This window comes from Paramisgurnus dabryanus, chromosome 9 (assembly GCF_030506205.2).
Source record: "Paramisgurnus dabryanus chromosome 9, PD_genome_1.1, whole genome shotgun sequence".
Classification (NCBI taxonomy): domain Eukaryota; kingdom Metazoa; phylum Chordata; class Actinopteri; order Cypriniformes; family Cobitidae; genus Paramisgurnus; species Paramisgurnus dabryanus.
In genome coordinates this window covers 36,606,765-36,630,062 of record NC_133345.1, presented here as the reverse complement: position 1 = coordinate 36,630,062, position 23,298 = coordinate 36,606,765, and the positions used below count along the sequence as shown (strand labels likewise).

The 23,298-nt window shown below is 37.0% G+C and overlaps 1 protein-coding gene and 1 pseudogene across 1 annotated transcript in view; one reads left to right on the top strand and one right to left on the bottom strand.

The window, feature by feature from the left end:
- Positions 1 to 23,298, bottom strand: part of sema3e (sema domain, immunoglobulin domain (Ig), short basic domain, secreted, (semaphorin) 3E) — a 56,022-nt gene that overhangs the window by 18,834 nt on the left and 13,890 nt on the right. The window contains exons 2-5 of the mRNA XM_065283541.2: positions 15,118 to 15,278; positions 14,625 to 14,684; positions 12,011 to 12,130; positions 2,678 to 2,774 (exon numbers count right to left, since the gene is read on the bottom strand). Of these exons, the coding sequence (XP_065139613.1) occupies positions 2,678 to 2,774; positions 12,011 to 12,130; positions 14,625 to 14,684; positions 15,118 to 15,278 (438 nt within the window). The remainder of the gene's footprint in view (positions 1 to 2,677; positions 2,775 to 12,010; positions 12,131 to 14,624; positions 14,685 to 15,117; positions 15,279 to 23,298) is intronic.
- Positions 13,018 to 14,201, top strand: LOC135773956 (uncharacterized; annotated as a pseudogene).

The following is a 23,298-nucleotide window of genomic DNA, read 5'->3' as shown; positions in this document are numbered from 1 at the left end:
AAAGGATAACTAGACTATTATAATAGAAATCATCTTTCTCTGTTTGCAGCCATTCAAATAAATATACAGTACCGTATTGTGAAAAAGTCTTAGGCCACCATGCCAGAATTAGATTTGTTGTTTTTGCAATGTTATCGTGATCATATATAATTGTCTCTTATACATCCATCCAGAAAATACAGGAAATGTGTTTATAGTATTAAAAACGGTGTAAAATGTAAACTGTGTCAAGTTTTTAGGGTAAACTCCCCTTCCGCTTGAGCAATAGCAGGGAACGGCAGGATCTCTTAAAACTAAATAAAAATTAAATCATAATTTCTAATTTTAAAGAAATTAAGTCTTTTTACTTCATTCTTCTCAAAAAAGCTCAAGATGTGTTTAGTGCCAAGAGAGGTCACACTGAACACAGACGATGCCTAAAGAAGACTTTTTTTGTACATATTTCCTGTATTTTCTGTTTGTATCTTAATAAAATAGATTGAAAATTAAATATGGATGGACATTAAAACTTCTAAAACAACAAGTCTGGTGGTGGTGGCCTAATGTGGCATTCACACCAGACGTGGAAGAGGCGGCAAGCGCGAGTAATTTACATGTTAAGTCAATGCAAAGACGCGAATAGGCATCCTGCGGCACGGTACACGCAAATGGTGCAGTGCGAAGGGAAATGCGCGAGTTGAAAAATCTGAACTTTGGCAGATATTCGCGCTGCGTTAACCCATTAGGAGCTTGCTCTAGTAGTGACGTGATAACAGGGAGCGAGCGGAGTCGCAGAAGCCCCTCCCATGACGTGAATTTTTGCGTTACTGTTGATTCACACCACCAGACACCAGGCGTTTGGTGTGTACGTAGCATTAATGTCTCAAATTACTAGAATTACACTCTGGGCTTTCACGCGCGAATGAAGCGAGTAAACTCAAAATGTCCAAAGTGTCCAACTAAGCGCGAACAGCGTGTTTTTGCCGCCTCTATCGCGGCTGGTGTGAACGCACAGTCAAACTTTTGCACAGTACTGTTACTGTATATATTTTGATATGACATACATCACTAATTCTTGAGATTGGGGACAAACATATTTTAGATGTTAGTTTTTTGTTTTTTAATACTAAATATATTAGAAACGAAAATGTGATGAGATTTGGAGCATCAGAGTTTTATTTTTAAATTATTGAATTCAATCTTTGACATAATCTTACTCATTTACATCATGTAGGATGAACGAATGTAATAAACAATAAAATTACTTTAGCTGGATTTTCACAGACAGTGTCACATTTTTGCAGACAAAGGCCTCAACTAATGAATTAAATAAGGGAATGGGCTTTTATGAAAATGCTTTATATGAAAAAATTTGATTTATTTACTTTCTTAATTTGTATCAGCTCGGTCAAACACACTTAAAAGCATGCAATTTTAATTTGACCTTTTCAACAACAGTGTAAAATCTTTAGTTATCTCATAATTGTATTTTAATTATTTTGGTTTTACACTATTATTTAAAAATAAAAATAAAAAAAATTCCTAAATGCCCTAATTCTCTACCTTTTTAATAGTATGCATGTACCCAGTGTTATGTTAAGACATCATGGGTAAAATATATATATATATATATATATATATATATATATATATATATATATATATATATATATATATATATATATATATATATATATATATACAGTTTTAAGATCAGTTAACCCCTTAGCATTCCTGAAAAGGATAAAATAAAAAATGCCTAAAAAGAATAATAATTGTACCTGCTGTGTTGATTGTATTTTAAAAGGGTTTACACCATTCGAATCACAAGAATCTCAGCTTTTCAAAGATGTGTGACATGTTTAGCTTTTAGTTTTTTTTGTTTTTGAGTATTTTTTAAGTTTTCTGTCTAATAATGCAGTGTTCCTATCATGGTACATTGGAAATAAAACACCAAGTATTTTTATTTTTTATTAATTTGTTTTATGACTATATATTTTTTTAAAGAGTGTGTTTCTGTCTAAAATAAACTAGATGACTTTCACAGCTCAGGTGAATGGCAGGAATTAAGTACCCATGAAGCAAAGGCGGCACACTTGGGGTTGAATGCACCTGTCAATCAACTTTCACTGAGATGAATGAGAAAGCTAATGAATAGCTTTTTCGGTTTTGGCATATACTGGATGTGTGTCATTTTGGTTGTTATACATTAAGGCATCACAAGGTGGCACTGCAGACCCTGACAAAAGAATATCACACCATTTGTTTTTGTTCACCAGTGCCACCAGGCCGGTCTTAAATCAAAATATATTACTCTCGAGGGGAATATCATTTCAGTATTCAAACTTTCTTGATTATCAGCAATCCCGTTTCTGGGCTTTTGGGAGAAACTAAATTAATATCTCGCAGCAGCTGCTATTAAAGAGGAAGTCATCAAACTCATATTTCAATTTCTCTCCAATCAGATCCTGCATCCATCTCATTGAGCGCTCTGATGGGTTCTGAAGAGCTTTTACACTCAGTGACCCCAGGCTCAAAATGCACTCTGGCTTTCAAACTCAAAAACACTGGGGGAGGATGAAGAAGTGGATGGGGGAAGCTAAATGAATATAAAACTACAGGAATGAAGAGATGAGGGAATAAACGAAAAACCTTGAACAGATGAAATGATGAGGTTTCAGATTGGATGAATTCTTACGGTACACAGTGGATGCTGAAGGACTGCTGGGATGAAACGGGCATCTTCCCCTGCCGCTCTCAATGTGATCAGACTCCAAGCTAAATTCTTGCTCCGGCTGGAAAAAACAAATTATTTATCTCAATAGGGGCATAGCTGATAGTTAATAATTACAATGACTAGACTGACACAAACATAAAAATACATTTAGCAGACGCTTTTATCTAAAGTTACTTATTGTGCATTTAACATTTTAGCAGTATGCGTGTTCCCTGGGGATCCAATGCAATTGTTAATGCAATTATCTTCCAATTGAGATACGGGAACACATCCTAAACAGATCATTAACCACCTTCATATCTGGAAATAACATTTCTCAAGTAAAATATTGGTGCTGAAAAGACATGCTGGTATTTGGATACTGGTTACCAAGTGCTGGTGTACCCTTATTTTGCTAATCAGCTTAAGCAGAAAGACTGTCAGAAGAAAAGTTGCTGAAGTGTGTATGGATATATACTGGTACATTAGCTAGACCATAACAAACCAGCATAAACCAGTCTGGACAAGTAAAAAAAAGGAAGGTTCTCTAAACTGATATTTTCAGCAGGGTCCACAGAATCTAAGGCTACGTTTGCATGACATAAATGTGTTTTAAAAAATATATATTCATTTGCATTTGTGAAAGCTTTCACATTACATGTGCAAGGCCAGTAGATGGCGACATTACTTTGTAAAGAAATGCTACATGCCTGCACACATACCAGTATGCATTTTTCAACAGAGCTATCAATCAAGACAGCGAAACCATTGAGGAGTTTTGTTTAGATGGACCCTGAACCTTAAACACATACATTTTTGCAAAATTTGATGGAGAAGCTTTGATAATCTTAAAAAACAATACATACAAACATACACAAACTAGGGGTGTTACGAGACACTTAATCCACAAGCCAAGATTTTCACATTTTTTAAGATATCCTCAATGATAAAATAAGTGAATGGGAAACTGAAATCACATTATTTTGTAATGTTTTAACGAATCTAGGACTGTCCCTAACAATTATTTTGCTAATTGATAATGAAAATTGAAAATATTTTTTGGTAATAAAAATAGACCCAAGTGAGCAACAACCTTTAAAATTACATAATAATGACGATGCAATAATAATTGGTTCAAATAAAGCATAAAAACAAGTAAACGCATAACAGCTTTTGTTATAAAAACCAGCATTATGTATTATAACAAATGCCTGCAGGGGCGCTAACGGACCAGATTCTGTTACTTCACTTTAGTTGCTTACTTTAGCCAAACAACGTATAAATCCTTTTAAATCTTTAATTTTGTCCAATTGTTTTCAATAGAAAATGATACAGCCACTGTTATTCTTGAGCAAGAACATGCAAAGATAAAATCATGTAAACTCATTCACACAGGGCGAAAGCGTTAACGCTTGACGAAAGGCTTGTCTGAAGCGTGACCAACAGCCAATCACATTGGCCGCAACACATGCTGGCTCGCACTAGGTTATGCATAAGGCAATCTGATTGGCTGACACATGCGTTGGTGCTTGAAAAGTTGAGAAATGTTCAACTTCTGCCGCAAGCCACGGCAGTGACGCAATGTTGGCGGATCCACAATTCAGTTCGCCATAACCCAAATAAATATTAACCAGCCTATAGGCAACTTCTACCATTAAGTGTCAGGTATTTACAATCGGTATCAGAGAATCATTTTCATCATAAAACACACATGGATTCAACACTGCTTTTCCAGTAGATTCTTGGGAATTATGACATCAGGGTGAACCAAAGGAGGAAAAATTACGACACTTTCACACATGTCTTGATCTTTCCCCACAAGAAAAATCTCTTTGAAGAAGCAAAGCAAACCATTTCTGTCCTTACTGCAATCTCATTTTAACCAGAAGATGACAGTATGAGCTGCACAAAATGCATTGCAGAACGAGTTTTAACAAGCTTGATTTATGTCTCCTCATGTCGTGTGATCTTGGAGAAACAAACTCCAGACACATAACACCATTTCATCCATCATTACTTCTCACCGGATCATTCATCTACTCCTTCAGCAGGTAGATGCTTTTTACCAAATAATGTGTCCCTCTCACCTCATACAGAGTAGAAATGTGAATAAATCCATAGTTAAATCCATAACTTCAGTTTGATTTGATAAACTGTGCTTGTAACATTAAAGACTTATGGGTATAAATCACACCAACAGGCTGCAGTAGATAAGACATTTAAAAACACAAATCTTGTGATCAGCTTTAGTAGGCGACACGCGGCCGTGCGTGTGCATATCATGCCCGCAGTAATTTATGTTTTGTTTGTGGGTTGAAACACTAAGTAGGGATTCACATGATCATCAGCACGATAAGGTGCAGATCTTTCCTAAGGCTGATGAATGAAACCCTCAGCCAGAGATTCATGCACATATACACAAACTTTGTTGGTTGACACATGGTTCTCATTTGCATGAGGTTGGGGTCTTTGTTTGGGATCAGATTGCCTAAAGTTACAAGAGTTGAAATGTTAGGTGAGAAAACACCTTAAGCGGACAGCCACGGGAATTTTGAGTCTGGAAAATGGTGATACGACAGGTCGACAAGGACAAACAGATTTTTTCATCACACAATCTGGAGTTTCACACCTGCATGCTGCCATAGTTTAACACGTTTTTTTTTACAGTAGTTTTACCATGCGAATTCGTTTTTAAACCTTCTAAAGACAATTAAGCGTTTAATATTTGTGAACATCTGCTTTAAATAATGATCATTTGTGATCCTGGACCACAAAACCAAGCAAGGTTTCTCAATAACCTGACCCCTATGACTGATTTTGTGGTCCAGGGTCACATATATTTTTATGCACATCAGGTGACCTGTAAATGTGTAGTTTTACATAGTTTTTGGCGATTTATTTCTTTTTTTTTTTATTGTATGAAAAACCACCTCATGCAGACGTAAAAACTTTTAGCATTATATGGGAATTGTTGCGAAATTGACGTGTTTCCATTTGCTGTATTTTTAATACAATTTTGATTGGCGTAAATTGAAGCATGTGTGTTCACACCAGACGCGGAATGGCACGTTTCGAGCTAATTGAGCATTGCCGCGTGATTCGCGCAAGTTCAAAAATCTGAAATTTGGCGGATTTTCATACTGCGTTAACCTTACTCTAGCAGTTACATGATTATTGGGAGCGAGCGGAGGCAGAAAAACAAAACAACAATGGAGGACAATAATCATCGCTAGTTTTCCAGGAATTAAAAGGATCTTGCTTGGAAGAAAGTGAGTGAGGAGGTCTGGTAAGTTTACCCAATTTGAGCTATATAAGCCCCTCCCATGATGCAAATTTATGCGTGAATGTCTCAAATGACTAGAATTTCATGCGCGACTTTCACGCACGATTATGAAGCGAGTAAACTCAAAATGTTCAAGCGTCCAACTGCATGCGAATACTGCGTTTTTGCCGCCTCTTCCACGTCTGGTGTGAACGACGTGTCATAAAATGAGCTCAGATATGACAAGTGTGCAACAAAGTTTTCAATATCTAACTTTAACGAAAATAGGACAATTTTACATATACAATTTTCAGCTCCACACTCTTTATGCATTTTAACAATAGTCTCATTCATTTTTATTTTTATTTCTTCTAAGCAATTTTAAGAGAACCATCTAATAGCCATTTACATTATAGCGATAACTATAAAAATATAGCTTTAAAATTCACTTAAATTTTAAAGAGAATAGCGGAGTTCACACCTCAACAATAACGATAAAGATACAAATGAACAATATCGTTGGAATCACGGAGCGATTTTTTCCAACTGATGAACGATAAACCTTTGCCAGCCAATCAAGTTTATTTGACAGATGACACAGTGAAGAAACTCATTGTTGAGGTCCATGACATAAAATTACCTTAGGTTTCCAGCACTGATGAAGTTGCTGTGAAATTTACTATGTAATGCTTTTTCTTCTACTACATTGACTATGCCAAAAGGTAATATATTAGATTACACAAAATAGATTCACTGTTTAGAGTTACGCTAAACGCAGCATGAAGAGGACATCTGCTAATGTGGACACTAATATAGTAAATTGTGAACAGCCCTTAACTCGACACTTAAATGGGACATATTTTGAAAATCTGACTTTTTCCATGTTCAAGTGCTGTAATTGGGTCCAAAGTCCTTGTATAAACCTAAAAAATGTGAAAAAGATCAGCCCAGTAACTAAGTTTTGGAAAACAAATTTCTGCAATCATGTGAAAAAATAGGTGATTGAAATTTGGCTCCCCTTGTGATGTCAGAAGGGGATAATACCACCCCCTAATCTGCACTATCCAACCACAGCACTGCCATTTAGTGCAGAGATCAGTCATTTGCATTTAAAAGGACACACCCCAAAATGGCACGTTTTTACTTACACCTACAAAGTGGCAATTTTAACATGCTATAATAAATTATCTATATGGTATTTTGAGCTAGAACTTCACATATGTACTCATGGGAGACCAAAGATTTATTTGAAATCTTAAAAAAAGTCTTGTGAAATGTCCCCTTCAAATAATACACAACTGAGAACTCCTTAAAATCTCCTAAACTAGAGAGCAACCACTTAGCAATAAAATTTTCCTCTGGTAACGATTGCTTTATTATCCAATTCATTTACATTTCTAAAAACTACAGAGAAGTAAGAACTTTGTTTCTGATATGCATCAAAATACTGTAAGTGCCCAGAAATACCACCCACTCCTGCAACTGATCTAATCGGGTTTCACAGGAATCTGTTGCAAACCTCTATAGTAAAGTTGTGGATAAGAAACAGAGCTTTAATATGCATAAGAATAAACAGTGGATATATTAGTGCGCAAGTACGTGTAAACCCGATGAGAAAGTGCAGGATTTAGTAGATCTTGAAAGTAAACGTGTGCTAGGATGTGTCAGGTGATGCACATGAAGGTGAAGAAGACTGCTTAGAAGAGGAATGCATGCAGGGTGTGTCCACATTGGTATATATATATATATGTCGGTCTCTCTCTCTGGTTCTGGTTTGTGTCTCTGTCTCTTTATCATTGTTTCCTGTCATCACAGCAACATCTGCACTGCGTCACTGCTGCACTCCAGGGTAGAGTATGTGTAAATGTGTGCTGTGCAGGTATGCATCAATCTTCGTCTGTGTGTGTATATTTGAAGCCCATCTCTTACGCAAGCGCACGCATCTCGCATGTGTCTCATTAACATCTGAGATAGTCTGGAAAACCACAGCTACACCCTAAACCGAGTCGTGTGTCTGTACCCTGAGTTATCAGGCATCTCGCTGAAGCTTGTCTCCTGTAATTAAACTCTCTCTGATCTTCTGCCTCCCGCTCCCTCAATGCCAGTGGCTCTTGCCTTCACCTCAGCGCCAAGGTCAGGAAGTCGAAAAGTACTTCCTACTCCCATTCCCAGATTTCTTTGAGACCGGCTTAGGACAAAAAACTCTAGATGAGGTGAGAAATGAATTACCTCTCCTGAAAGCTTAGATGGATTGAAGTTAAGAAAAACGTTTCGGTGAAAGAAAGTCCTAAGGCCCCCTGCCACAATGAAAAAAAATCCCCTCTTGGTCTTTTCTTCTAGGCTGTCTTTTGAAATAAAGCTCTCCTCTCTATGATTAGCCGCTTTGTAATTTGACTGCACATCTCCTGGGAGGATGGAGCTGTTTGTTTTTGGTTGTCTGCATGTTTGGTAAGAGATATTAACAGAGTGAGAATGTTCAACCTTCCGCTCTCTGTCTCTCTAGAGATAAAACTTTCAATCAAGGTTGTTAAAGGGTGTTTACGATGCCAGGAAACTAATGTTTCTGTCATTTTTACATGAAATGGATATCAAATTGCATTTAAAGTAAACACAATTTTATTTTAGAAAGATAAGTTATTTCATTAAAAAAATAAATGTTTGTGAAATATTTGGATGAGATTTTTTGTACCACAAAAAAACACAGCTCTAAGACAGACATATTTTACTTATTATCTACTTTTCACCATTTAAGGATGCTAAAATCTGGAATGATATCGATGACACAACACTAGAAGTAAAAGTACGGAGAAGTTTATATACTCTTTCCAACCATTCATCTGCCATCCCAAATCATCAACTATGCTACTTGTTATTTAGCAGATGCTTCTCATTGAAAGCCATTTACTGCACAGTTAAACTGACAGCAGTGATTTACAGTAACATTACCAATCCAGTTCCTGCACTCTATCCTCCTTTAACTTTCACTGTATTATCTAATAAAGAGGCAACTGGACAACCATAGTGTGCAAAAGTTTTAGGCCACCACCAGCTTTGTTGTTTTAGCAAAGTTGCAATGACCCGTATTTATTTAGTTTGGAAATAAATGTGCGTTGGAACCAGAGATGGGGACTCGAGTTTGAGACTCGGACTCAAGTGCGACTTAAGTCGCATACACAGTGACTTCAGACTTGACTTGAGACTCGAGCTGCGAGACTCGTGAACAATGTTTATTTTTAGGAAATTTCTGATGAGCTCGCTTGTTCCCTTCCTCCGTTACCTATAACCTGCCCACCACATAACACGTGACGTAGTATGTAGGCTATCTGCTCCGCGTACACGGCCAGCCGGCCATACATTAGCAAACATTAGGGCTGGGCAAAATTTTTTCGATAAATAGTTTTTTTTTAAAACATGGTCGATTCAGAATCGATTCTCAAAGAGCAGAATCAATTTTTTTCATATTTTTTCCTGCAAACATTGAACTTAAAATTAACATTAATCAAATTACTAGTATTCTTTACTAGATGTCACCCTCTTTTTTGCCTTGCGCGATGTTACCAAGGAGCCTGTCATTCTTTCATTCAGTGCTTAAAATGGTGGTTTTAGGTGCTTCATTGACGTTGATGCCACCTTCACATAAAAAGTAAGAGGTATGGAAGCATTTTAGATTTCACAAGCAAGACGACAACGACAGTGTTGTGGCTTTTAATTTCTTTTTATTAATTACCCAATTGAATCGAAAATTTAATCGAGAATCGAAATCGTTGATTTGATAGCTTGTGAATCGAAATTGAATCGATCTGGAACATCTGAATCGATACCCAGCCCTAGCGAACATACATGTCAACTGCACTGGCCGCTGCTGTGCCATTCATCATAAGCTTGGGCAGTGCTGTGACGGACCCATGGTTCAGCTCGCATGCGATTCGCGGATTAATATGCAAATTTAAATAGGGAAAGTTTATCATTTGCACGTGTTTCTAAGGCTTTCAAATGTTAACACTCAATGATTTAAAAAAATTTACCACCAAAAGGTGCTAAAGTGAGCAGATTTCTGTATGAAATTAAGAACCGTTAGCTTGCTTCTTGGTTTAGCTATGAGCTAACGTTACGGTAGGTTAAAGGATTAGTTCATTTTCTTAAACAAATCCAGATAATTTACTCACCACCATGTCATCCAAAATGTTGATGTCTTTCTTTGTTCAGTCGAGAAGAAATTATGTTTTTTGAGGAAAACATTGCAGGATTTTTCTCATTTTAATGAACTTTAAAATCCCAAAACGAGGCATAAGGGTCTTATCTAGCGAAACGATTGTCATTTTTGACAAGAAAAAAAAAATGCACTTTTAAACCACAACTTCTTGTCTAGGTCCGCCAGCGCGACCTCACGCAATACGTCATGACGTCAAGAGGACACAGAGGACGAACACGAAACTCCGCCCCATGTTTACAAGTGTGGAGAAAGAGGACCGTTCCGACGTTGTTGTATGTGGAATGATGATAATCAATGTCTTTGTGTCAGTTTATTGTTTACAATGGTCCGCAAATGTGCGTTTCATATATGTAACACGTGACCTCCCTACGTCACTACGCATTTACGTGAGGTCGTGCTGGCGCGTCACAGGACTGGACCTAGACGAGAAGTTGTGGTTTAAAAGTGCATATTTTTATTTTTCATGTCAAAAATGACATGAATGCGCTTCACAACAAAACTGGAAGAGAAGACAATGCTGAATAAAGTCGTAATTTTGTTATTTTTGGACCAAAATGTATTTTCTACTACTTTGATGATGTTTTATTACCTTTCTGGACATGGACAGTATACCGTACGTAGATTTCAATGAAGGGTGAACAAGCTCTCGGACTAAATCTAAAACATCTTAAACTGTGTCCCGAGATGAATGGAGGCCTTACTAGTTTGGAACGATATGAGGGTGAGTCAATAATGACATTATTTTCATTTTTGGGTGAACTATCTCTTTAAGATACAAACATAAAATAAAGGAAATATGTACATTAAAAGTAAAAAAAAGTTTTTAAAAAGTCAGTATTTAGTGTTTACCTGCACTGTTTGTAACAGCAGTATGGTATTAAAATGTATAATGTTGTACTACTTTGTTCATGTACTATGTATTTGCATGGCATTCCAAGCTACTTCAAAGAATACCATTTCCATATTTTGGGAGATGGAAACTAAACTTTTTTATTTATCTGACACTTTCAATAAATGTATTGTAGCAGTTTGAGCTAAATCTGAATTTCAAATGTAGTCCCTGCGCGGTTCTTTCTTCCCACTTTTTGAAGATCAATACAAAAAAAACCTTTCCGGAATTTTCCCACATAGCAGTGAAACTAATGTAGGTCACATTTTCATCGGTTTCTACACCACTAGATATCTGGCATTCTTTAAACATTTCTACTGGAAACAAACAAACCTCCACAATGGTGAATTCCAGTCTTCGCACTTGCAAACAGACCTCAGACTGGAATATGCCCTTCAACCACTCACTGACGCAAAGCATCTGGATTCTTTTACTCTCACTGGTATAAGGACGCAAAACTTAACCAATATTTCAGTGATGTTAAGGCACTCTAACTTGTCGCCACATCAAATGGTTTTGGGTAATTGCATATTTCTCACATCTGCAGGACTGCATGACGTGTGGTGTACAGTTCGAGTTATAATTCCAGATTACAGGGTTATTCTCCACGATGCTCTCTAAGGGGGAACAGCAGACAATAATTGGATCTCTTTCATCCGTTTGTCACATTCCTCAGAAGACACTAAAAAGATCATCTGGAGATGTTTTCTGGAATAAGTGACACAGAGAGGTCATGCGGAACAGGGGGACGCTGGAAATTTTCACCCTCTTCCTCCAATTTACCACAGACTGCTTCAGAACAATAAAAAGCTGCCACGGCAGAGGCGCTTGTTACATTCTGTGGTCAACAAATGTGACTCAAACCAAAATTATTGTGTTTTCAGTTTGGGAATTTGTGGATGACATAAAGGCTCTGGAGAAGTTGTGTCAGTCTGTAATGAGAAGATTTACCTCACTTCCATGTCCCACTCTGATATAGGCACACACGGGGTTAAAAGCTCCAGTTCCACATGCTAACAGGTGGGTGCTGTTATACTGCTGCACCAGTTTAATGTAGTTAGCACACTCCGGCTATAACAGAAAGAGTGAACATAAGAGTGAGAGAGAGTGAGAGAGAGGAAGTGGAAAGGAAGAGACGAGGAGAAAGAAGAAAAGTAAAGAGAAGAAGAAAGAGAAGAAAGATAAAGAGAAGGAGGAAGAGAAAGAAAGGGAGGAAAAAGAAGAGATGAAAGATAAAGAGAAGAAAGATAAAGAAAAGGAGGAAGAAAAAGAAAAGGAGGAAAAGTCAAGGAAAAAGGAGGAATATAAAGAGAAGGAGGAAGAGAAAGACAAGGAGGAAGAATAAAAAAAGGAGGAAGAGAATAAAGGAAGAGAAAGAGAAGGAGGAAGAGTAGAGAAGAGAAAGAGGAAGAGAAAAAGGAAAATATAAAAAAGATAGAAACGAAGGACGAGAGATAGAAGAAAGATAAAGAGAAGGAGGAAGAGAAAGAGAAAGAAAAGGAGGAAAAGACAAGGAAAAAGGGAGGAATATAAAGAGAAGGAAGAAAATAAAAAGGAAAGAAGGATGAGAAAAAACGAGAAAGAGAAAGAAGATAAGGAAGAGAAAGAAGAAGAAAGAGAAAGAAACGGAGAAAAAATAAAAGGAGGAAGAAAAAGAAAAGGAGGAAGGGAAAGAAAAGGAGGAAAAGACAAGGAAAAAAGGAGGAAAATAAATACAAGAAAAAATAAAAAGGAGGAGGAAGAGAAAGACAAGGAGGGAGAATAAGAAAATAAGGACGAGAAAAAAATGAGGAAGGGAAAGAGGAGAAGGAAAAGAAAGAAAAGAAGAAATAGAAAGAAAAGGATGAAGAGAAAGAAAAGGGGGAACAGAAAAAAGGAGGAAGAGAAAAGGAAGATAAACAGAAGGAGGAAGACAAAGAAAAGGAGGAAAATATGAGAAAAGGAGGAAGACAAAGAAAATGAGGAAGAATATGAGAAAGAAAAAGAGGAAGAATAAAAAGGAGGAAGAAAAAGAGAAGGAGGAAGAATATGAGAAAGAAAAGGAGGAAGACAAAGAGAAAGAAAAGGAGGAAGACAAAGAAAATGAGGAAGAATATGAAAAAGAAAAAGTTGAAGAATAAAAAGGAGGAAAAATAAGAAAAGGAGGATGAATATGAGAAAGAAAAAGAGGAAGAGTAAAAAGGAGGAAGAATAAGAAAAGGAGGAAGAATATGAGAAAGAAAAAGAGGAAGAATAAAAAGGAGGAAGAATAAGAAAAGGAGGAAGAATAATGAAAAGAGAAGGATGAAGAATAAGAAAAGAGGAGGAGGAAGAGAAAGAAAAGGAGGAATAGAAAAGGAAAAAAGGAGGAAGATAAAGAGAAGAAAAATAAAGAGGAGGAAGAGAAAGGGAAAGGGAAAAACAAAAAAGGAGGAAGAATAAGAGGAAGAAAAGGAGGAACAGATAAAAGGAGGAAGAGAAAAGAAGATAAACAGAAGGAGGAAGAGAAAGAAAAGGAGGAAGAGAAAATAGAAGATAAACAGAAGGAGGATAAAGCGAAGAAAGATAAAGAGAAGGAGAAAAAAAGGAGAAAGAAAAGGAGTACGAAAAAGAAAAGGAGGAAGAATATGATAAAGAAAAGGAGAAAGAAAAAAAGGAGGAAGAATATGAGAAAGAAAAGGAGTAAGAAAAAGAAAAGGAGGAAGAATATGAGAAAGAAAAGGAGGAAGACAAAGAAAAGGAGGATGACAAAGAAAAGGAGGAAGAATATGAGAAAGAAAAGGAGGAAGAATATGAGAAAGAAAAGGAGGAAGACAAAGAAAAGGGTGATGACAGAGAAAAGGAGGAAGAATATGAGAAAGAACAGGAGGAAGAATATGATAAAGAAAATGAGGAAGACAAAGAAAAGGATGATGACAAAAAAAAGGAGGGAGAATATGAGAAAGAACAGAAGGAAGAAAAAGAGAAAGAAAAAGAGGAAGACAAAGAAAAGGAGAAAGAATATGAGAAAGAAAAGGAGGAAGAGAAAGAAAAGGAGAAAGAATATGAGAAAGAAAAAGAGGAAGACAAAGAAAAGGAGGAAGACAAAGAAAAGGAGGAAGAATATGATAAAGAAAAGGAGAAAGAAAAAAAGGAGGAAGAATATGAGAAAGAAAAGGAGTAAGAAAAAGAAAAGAATGAAGAATATGAGAAAGAAAAGGAGGAAGACAAAAAAAGGAGGAGGACAAAGAAAAGGAGGAAGAATATGAGAAAGAAAAGGATGTAGACAAAGAAAAGGATGATGACAAAGAAAAGGAGGAAGAATATGAGAAAGAACAGGAGGAAGAAAAAGAGAAAGAAAAGGGGGAAGACAAACAAAAGGAGGAAGACAAAGAAAAGGAGGAAGAATATGAGAAAGAAAAGGAGGAAGAGAAAGAAAATGAGGAAGAGGAGAGAAGAATGACATGAAATGAAATTAAAGATGGAAAGAGGGAAGGAAGAAGAGGAAAATAAAATAAATAATAGAAATGTAGTGCATACAGTTTATCAACATTATATGTAACACAATACGAGTGCATCATATTTACAGAATGTAAAACAGATTTACCTTCTCTCTGCCTTGCATTAAACAATTCCCCACCCGTTCCTCAGAGCTCGACCACTGAATCTAAAGCAGAGACAAGAGGAAATGGGATTCTGGGAATGTCACTCTGGAATAAAATGTTTCTTTCTGCTTGACTGAATTCTGTCACTTATTATTATTATTCTCATCTGCTTGCATGAACAAGACACAGATTTAACTCACAAAATCCTATAAAATTCTTATTTTACTAAGTAGTCCACTTTATTTCATTCAATCAACTATCAATGGAGCATTTGTGAACATTCCTGAATTTTAACGGTACAGATGGTGACATCCATTTCTGGATTTTATTTGTACGTCTGCTTTTATCTTTATTTATGATTTTATCCTAAAATGTGCGTAGTGACAAAAGTCATTCTTGTGGAAAAATATTGTCATAAAAACATTCAATGCAAAACAAATGTTGCATTGAATCCTAAACCTGCTGTAGTCTACACCCGTGGGTTTAATTCTCTACCTGTTTGTGAGGGGCAACGATGCGCTCCAGGTTGAGGGAATAGAGGACCTCTTTGCCTCCGATGATCAGTCTTTCCCGAGTCTCATCTAGTAACATGCTGTAGTGCTGCAGATGACCTTCTCCAGTCTGAAACACCCATGTCCTGTTTAAATCCCACAGCTCTGTACACAAACAAAAAACAGATCTTTACATTACACATCTCTATGAGGTTTCCAAAGGTTTGGAGGTGGTTGCCAGGGTGTTGACATACGGTTGCTTATGTGTCCTGAGTGGGTTTAAGCATTGCTATGAAATGTCTAGGGTAGTGGCTGTAGCACTAAATTTGTTGTGCAATGAATATTAGAAGACCCCTTGGTTAGGAGTTTGTTCAAAGCCTCTCGACCAAAAAAGTCTTGCTGGTTAAAATCACTAAAATGTTTACTGCTGGTCTTTCTAGAAGACAAGTCGAGCCTTGTTTTGAAAAATTTTAAGACACATGACTCTCTTGGTCTCTTTCCACTACAAAGCGCAGTCAAATAGGATTAGATGGACCAGATACAGTATATGCCCAAAACTAGACATCGCACACTGGTGCGGTGAATCGTGATATGACAGAAATTGGATTATGTGATTAATCAAGGTATGGCGTGTCAATGACTTATGACAGATTTCCTGAGCGTGTTTGCGTGTGTTTTTTGGGTTGCTCCAGGGGGATTTGCGCTCACTATGGTCTTGACCTTCTGATTTATTCAGCGTGTGTAAGTTGGCCCTCAAGACGTACACACCCATTGACAAAATGTGTTTTTGATTTTCAATGGTCTCTGGTTGCTTTACGCAGAGAAATGGCAGAAGCCCAGCACACACAGATGCAGGCAGATCCATTGAGTGACACACACACACTATTGGAGGCTAAACCCTGCTGAGGTGGTAATTTCTGACATCACTGGTCATATTGTTGCACCAGTATTGAAAAACGAAGACAGCGAGATGAAAAGAAGTATAAAAGTGGGATTTAGAAAGATAACCCCATCCTAAGAAGAAGAACACATTGATGGAAAGGAGATTAGTGATGCAGACGGACATATGAGATAAGACTGAATTTATAAAGACAAGGATGTTTACAAGGATGAAGACTTTTAAAGAGGCAGACTTTGATCATGTTAAGGAGTCTGTGGACAGTTCCTCTGAAATGCATTCAATGTGTCTTTAATTAAGTTTACGAGTCTTGCGGTTAATGGAAGTGCCGTAGGACCCTCAGAGAACGCACACACACATACATAAACATGAACACACTTTAAGTTCATTTGGATGTCAGAAGGGCTTATATCTTACTCAGCTTATTGTCTATATACAGTCAGCTCCAAAAATCCTCACTGAAAGTGTTACATCCAAAATGTCATTCAAACCTGAAAATTTTGGAAAAATGAAAACCAAGACATTATGGTGCAAAACAGGAGCATAAATGCAAAAGCTTCTAAACGCCACCTCTGTCAAAAATGTTATAATGATATTGACAGAATGCTCTCAGCACGTAACATACTGTATGTTCATCAAATACGTTTACTTAAAATCTACTTAATCCTGGCCTCTGGCCATTCAGAAACACCGGTTTGTTGGCAAAATTCGTTGAACATCACTTTTCAGCAAAGTCCTTTAAGTGCACGTAAGACAAATTGGTTGAACGACGGCGCTTGTATGCAAGTTTTTTCCTGGTTAAAAGAGGTTTGCCATATATATTAGGATATCTTTAATACTAAAGAACAGTGAAGAGTGACTGGAGACTTTAAAAAGTGGAGTTTTTTGCAAAAAAGCTTGCATGTACTTAGAGGGTTTTGCAGCAAAACAGACAAATGTGTTAAATTCCAATGAAATGACATTTTTAAAAATAAGCCATTTCAATTACTGGCTAATGATCTTTTCACTGTCATTTAAGTAAAATTACTGAACCTAAACAAGAGCCTGGTAAAAATGTATATAATTTACAACTAAACACTCAAGGCTATGGTGTCTCTGGTACGGCGCTACTATGGGTCAATTATTACCTCTCAGGTAGGTCATTTAGAGTAGCCTGGATAGGTGATCATCTTACATCTTACTATCGGGGTACCTCAAGGCTCAGTGCTTGGACCACTGCTCTTTTCTACATGCATAATGTTCTGTCATTTGGAAACATGGCTTTTCCTACCACTGCTATGCAGATGACACACAACTCCACTTTCCATAGGCTTCTGCCTACATCTCAGCATCCTGAGTGAAATTCCAATCTGGATGAAGGATCACCATCTCCAGCTGAACTTTGTAAAGACGGAACTGCGTGTCATATTGTCTGACCCCACGATTTATTACAATCTTTCCATTCAGCTAGGCGCTTCGACCATTATACCTTCCAGGACAGCCTGAAACCTGGGAGTGGTAATTGATGATCAGCTTAGCTTCACAAAGCATGTTGCCAGCACTGCCCACTCTTGTAGATTCATCCTCTAAAAGATTAGGAAAATTAGACCTTTCTGAGCAAGCTACACAAGTCCTGGTCCAGGCTCTCGTCCTGTCCAAACTGGACTATTGCAATGCGTTACTGGCCGGACTACCAGACTGCACATCTTCAGAAAACAGATGTTGAAACAATCTCAAATCATGCTGGGAAAATTTGGATCAGGTTTGTGTACAAGCTTAACAGCATGAGATCATGTTATTAAAACAAAAGAGGGACACAGCAAATAATCCTTTTCATTTTATTACGTCAACTTTTAACGTAAAATATTATTCGGAAAACCATAATAAAAAGGACAATAAAAATGCAAAAAGAAACATTTTAGGGTCTAAGACTTTGGGACAAGTACATATTATCATGCTACACTTTCATGTCCAGTACACCAGCAAACTAAACTTTACATTAAGATATCCATGGGGTGTTAACATATTGTAAGACTATGAAACAACGTCTCACAACCTGTTACAAATTATAAACCCTTTATTTTTAATGTGTCAGTCTAACCACTTTCCTTCACTTGTGGTGCCCATGTGTTACTGTATATTATAAGAACAAAGATTTAAATGAGTGACAGCATTGCGTGACTTAGGTACAATTTCCAGTTTCCTGACCGTACATACAGTACAGCAAAATGACAAACAGATTGGATGTAATTGCTGGAACACATGAGGATTTTCATACGCATTTACTCGGATTAATTCAAGGTCTCGGCCTTATTGATGTTTATTTGACCTGTCTTTTGTTTTATTTATGTTCAATTTATGTACGATAACTCAACTCCCCATGGGCTCTCTCGTCATTTTCATTATGAGCTTCTTGCAGCTTAAACCTATTTGTTTGGCCCCTCGCTTCGTTTCAAAATGGGAAACTGCATTTATTTAAGACAGATGAAATTGAGAGGCTTAACTCACGACTGTACAGGGCTCTTCCAATCTTTTATAATTATAAATTTAATAAAGCGCATTAATCAGCATAAGCAGCAATGCAAGACCTACAGGTCTTAATGTTTAGAAGACGACCATGTGTCTAGAACAAACAGCAAATTGCACAATTTCACAACACAAGCCAAGAAATAATCCTGAACTCTCCCCTGAGGCGAGGAGCTTTTAACCCTTCACCATTACTAACGCAGTGCCCCTGACCTGGCAAGGGTCGTACCATTAGGCTTAACGGGGAGGGGCGGACGGCGGAAATTAAGGGTAGAAACAAAAGCACAACCAAACGACAGAATTCTTAAAAAAACAAGTACTGCACAAACATTCTACTCATGCCATCAGTTAAATGATGTTGCAATGTAAAAAATTTATGACCCAGTCTGTAAAAAACCCGGCTGAAGTCATTTTTGTTGGATTTGTCCATATTTGACGCAACTATGGGTTAAAACAACCCAACATTTTTTAGAGTAAAGATATTTAAGGTCCAGTGTGTTTTTTTGTCCCATCTAGTTGCAAACCAACAGCTCACCCCTTACTTTCGAAATGCAAAAAGAAACTACGGTAGCCGCCACAGGACAAACATATCTGAGACAATGTAGGGACGAAACACTCAGTAGAACAGTTCACCTCTTTAGGACTACTGTAGAAACCTGGTGAAGACTTCCATGTTAGGGGAATTTAGATCAAAACATTAAACTTCAACTGGAAGGCATTAACTCTTTCACCGCCAGCGTTTTTTTTTTTTTTTTAAAAAGTTGCCAGCCAGCGCCAGCATTTTTCATGATTTTCCCAAAAGTTTAATGCCTTCCAGAAAATGTTCTTCTTTAAATATATAAACATACAATATATCAAATGAAAGAACCATAGACTGTAAAAAATAAAAAAAATGGACGACGCAACGTTGCCTCCCTCCATTGTAATGAATTGAAGCCAAAAATGTCTGACCATGGTGCCGCCATGTTACATAAAATCGTCAGTTTGGAGCAAAGGCATGCGCAGAAGGAATCATCCGTGGAGCCAGAAGCGGTTTTAGAAGTTGCGGAAAAGTGCCACCTGGTGGAAAATAGCAGTATTACGGAAATACTCGTCATTGGCAGGGAAGCGTTTTCTCTTAATTGAAGAGATAACTCGTCAATGGTGGCGAAAGAGTTAAACTTTTGTGAAAATCATAAAAAATGCTGGTGCTGGCTGGCAACTTAAAAAAAGCTTGTGGGGAAAGAGTAGTTTTGTAGTCAAGACCACCTAAACCGAGACCAAGTCATGACCAAGACCAAGACAGGCCGAGACTGAGACAAGACCAAGACTTTAAAGGGTCGAGACCAAGTCAAGACCAAGACCAAGACAGTCCGAGACCAAGTCAAGACCAAGACAGTCCGAGACCAAGTCAAGACCAAGACCAGTGCTAGTCACTGCATTAAAACACTTATGATAAAATGTGGAATATGCATATGATTAGGCACTTCTTGTCTGTGTGTGTGTGTGTGTGTGTGTGTGTGTGTGTGTGTGTGCATGCGTGTGTGCCGTCAGAGAAGTTGATCAAATAATCAATAGCATTGCAGATATGTGGGAATTTATCTTTGTCTATAAGCAAATAAAAGTGAACACTAAAGAGCTGAAATCAACTTAACCATTTATTCTGAACTGTCTTTCCATGGCTTGCCATCCACTTAACACAATGCAGGTGTTTTAGTAATAAAATTAAAAAAAACTGTCATTGGGAGAAACTTTAACAATGCTTAAACAATGCCAACATCATATGCCAAACCTGAATAAACTGCATAAAATTAATGATAAAAAATAAATGTGTGATGTGCCATCAGTTGTGGTCTTGACCGGTCTTGAAATAAGATTCCGAGTCCCCTTTGTCTGAGACCGAGACGAGACGGAGTAAAAATGCGGTCGATTCCAAGATGAGACCAAGACCTTTAAAAAGTAGTCTTGAGACCGGTCTCAGTCTCGAGAACTACAACACTAGGAAAGAATAAAAAAGATGTCAATGTCATTTGTCCACCCTGTGAGATTGTTTGTACAATGATTTGTCTGTAGATGTATTTCTTAACCGTCTTATTCATTGGGGTTACCGAAAGTACTGAGTCTTTACTGTAACACTTATGATTTTACTCCTTTCTGTTTTACTCAAAACAGAGTCAATATCCTTTCCAGACTGCACAGCCCAAAATGGCCCCAAAACTCTAATCCAAATCCCCACGTGCTGAACAGGCCGTGCTCACTGTATTCCCCGTAAGCCCATCTAAAGACCCGTTTCCTCTGTCCAAGTCATATTAAACTCACACGCGGTGAAAAGGTCTAAGGACGTGCCGGTTTTTCCCTAAAGAGGGCTTTGGAGGGTGGAAGATTCCAGATTTAAGAGGCAAGATATGATGATTGCGGATATGGACATCTACTCCCTTCACCAAGGGGCTATCGGCTATTGGAGATAGGGAAGTGCTTTCATCCTAAGAGGATAAAGAGCTTTCTCCTTTTATCTGTCAGTCAGACTTTTCTCCACCTTTTGTCTCACAAGAAAGTCATTTTGTATTCCTGATGGCCAAATGCTGCCAAAATACAATGTAATACAGCTTGTTTACAAATAGTTTTCTTTGTATTGGTTTGTATTTTTTTCAAATCACCTAATTTTTACCAGGAGGCTAAAAGCAAGAGCTAATTATTAAATAAGAGCCAATAGTTGGGGACTGTTCTCATTCTAAGCAGAGAAGACTGAAGACTTTGTGTCCTCTAAGACAGCATATTGACTGTGTTAACCTGCTAACCCTGGTAATTATCGTAAGGGTTTTCCTCTAGTTGGGAATATGATCTTTGCCTTCTCCCAGACAGACTGTAGATCCATGTTGTAAATCCTTCACAGGCATCTCGATTGTATGGCATTAGTGCAGTCAATATTTATAGCTAAACAAATAAATAAATCAAGCATTCGAAGTCACTGAGTAATCGAAATGCTGCCTTCATTTATAATAAATCAATACATATTGATCGACAGTTTAGGTTTCCCAACAATAAACTTTCACTTTAACAGATTGTTGCTTTCGCCCATGACAAACAACCAAGTCATTAAAGGAAAAGCTTTACATACTTTAGTTTAACAAATAAATTACAATACACTCTTAAAAATAAAGGTACTTAAAAGGTTCTTCAAATAAAAAAAAAAAAAAATATATATATATATATATATATATATATATATATATATATATATATATATATATATATATATATATATATATATATATATATATATATATATATATATATATATATATATATATATATATATATATATATATATATATTTTAGGAACCTTTATTTTTAAATGTGTGTGTGATGCTAACCTTAAGCATTATTTGTTATTAAATCATTTAAATATAATTTTATATTTCCTTATTTTCGTTCTTAAATGAAGTATTGCTCATACTGACAGAAATGTGTGCCGTAAATAAAGCTCTCAAATATCAAAGAAAGCATTTGTAGAGCATATGCATATACTCAAACGCACTTGGAATATTTCTCCTTGATCAAACTCAACAACTTTGTAAACACGTCTTTATTGGTGTTGACTGCTGAAGGTTTTTGGTTCAGATCTAAAGCCCAGGGGGTTTTGATTCTAGTGGGCGGTCTGACAGGTACCGTAGACGTCCCTGATCTGCCAGTGTGGCCTTATAGAGATGGTGGCAGCTGGGACTTCAACAAAAACACAGTCCTTGTATCGTATCGTGTGCGTGTATGATTTACTCTGACTGGTGATATTTGTACATTTTAACCTATGCTAAATAACAGCTGTCAGATCTCACAAGAAAGACAGACTGGCTTACATCAAGCTGCGCTCTGTTCTACATAACAATAAAGTGACTGCTAATATGAAAAAATAAATAAAATGTGGATTTCAAACACTTTGCATGCGTTTATGCGCATCATTTGGGATTAAGTATTTACAGACGACTATTCTGCACATTGGTAACACATTTACCAAAAACGCACTTAAAATTATGACCACCCCAGTTTATTGAATTTCGTCCTTGTGCAAATCTTTAAATGTCATTTTTCTAATGCATTACAGACTGAAAGGCACACATTTTAATGGATAACCTAAAAATTGCATTGCATGTCTACCACGTTTTTCTGTCATGATCTAAATATGTCAAGGGCAATATTCCAAATAATTCTCATGTAATCTCTTTATGATAAAACAATGACTCTATACAGATATGGCGCATTGCAAAGATGTGTTTTGTCTGTGCTTTGTCTCATGTAGGTTATGAGAGTGAGATTAAAGCATTTAAGAGCAACAGTGGCACACTGATATGACAGAGACTCCACACTTAGATGCAACACTCAGTTAAGTTTAAAGATATGACACGAGGCATGCCGAGATATAGAGAAGGAGATAAAGTAAGATTAGAGAATAATGCCATAAACAAGCAACCTCAGTGAGCTGTGTATGGGCGATCAGACGAAATAGAGGTGTGCTGAATGATATGCTTTTATTGCATTATCCGATTAAAAAAAACAGTAAGACGGTTTTGAAATATGATATGCATTCGCTCTATTTTTGCTTGATATTTTTAGCTTTTTTAAATGCCTGCTTTTCACTTCTAGTGATGGGGACAAGACTGCCTATACCGAGTCTGAGTCAAGACCGAGTCTTTGAAGGGCCGAGACCGAATCCATTGGCTTTCAAAACAGTCGAACCAAGGATTACATACACATTCACTATATATATACAGTACATTTGCAAGCTATACTGTCAGAAAAAAATGGTA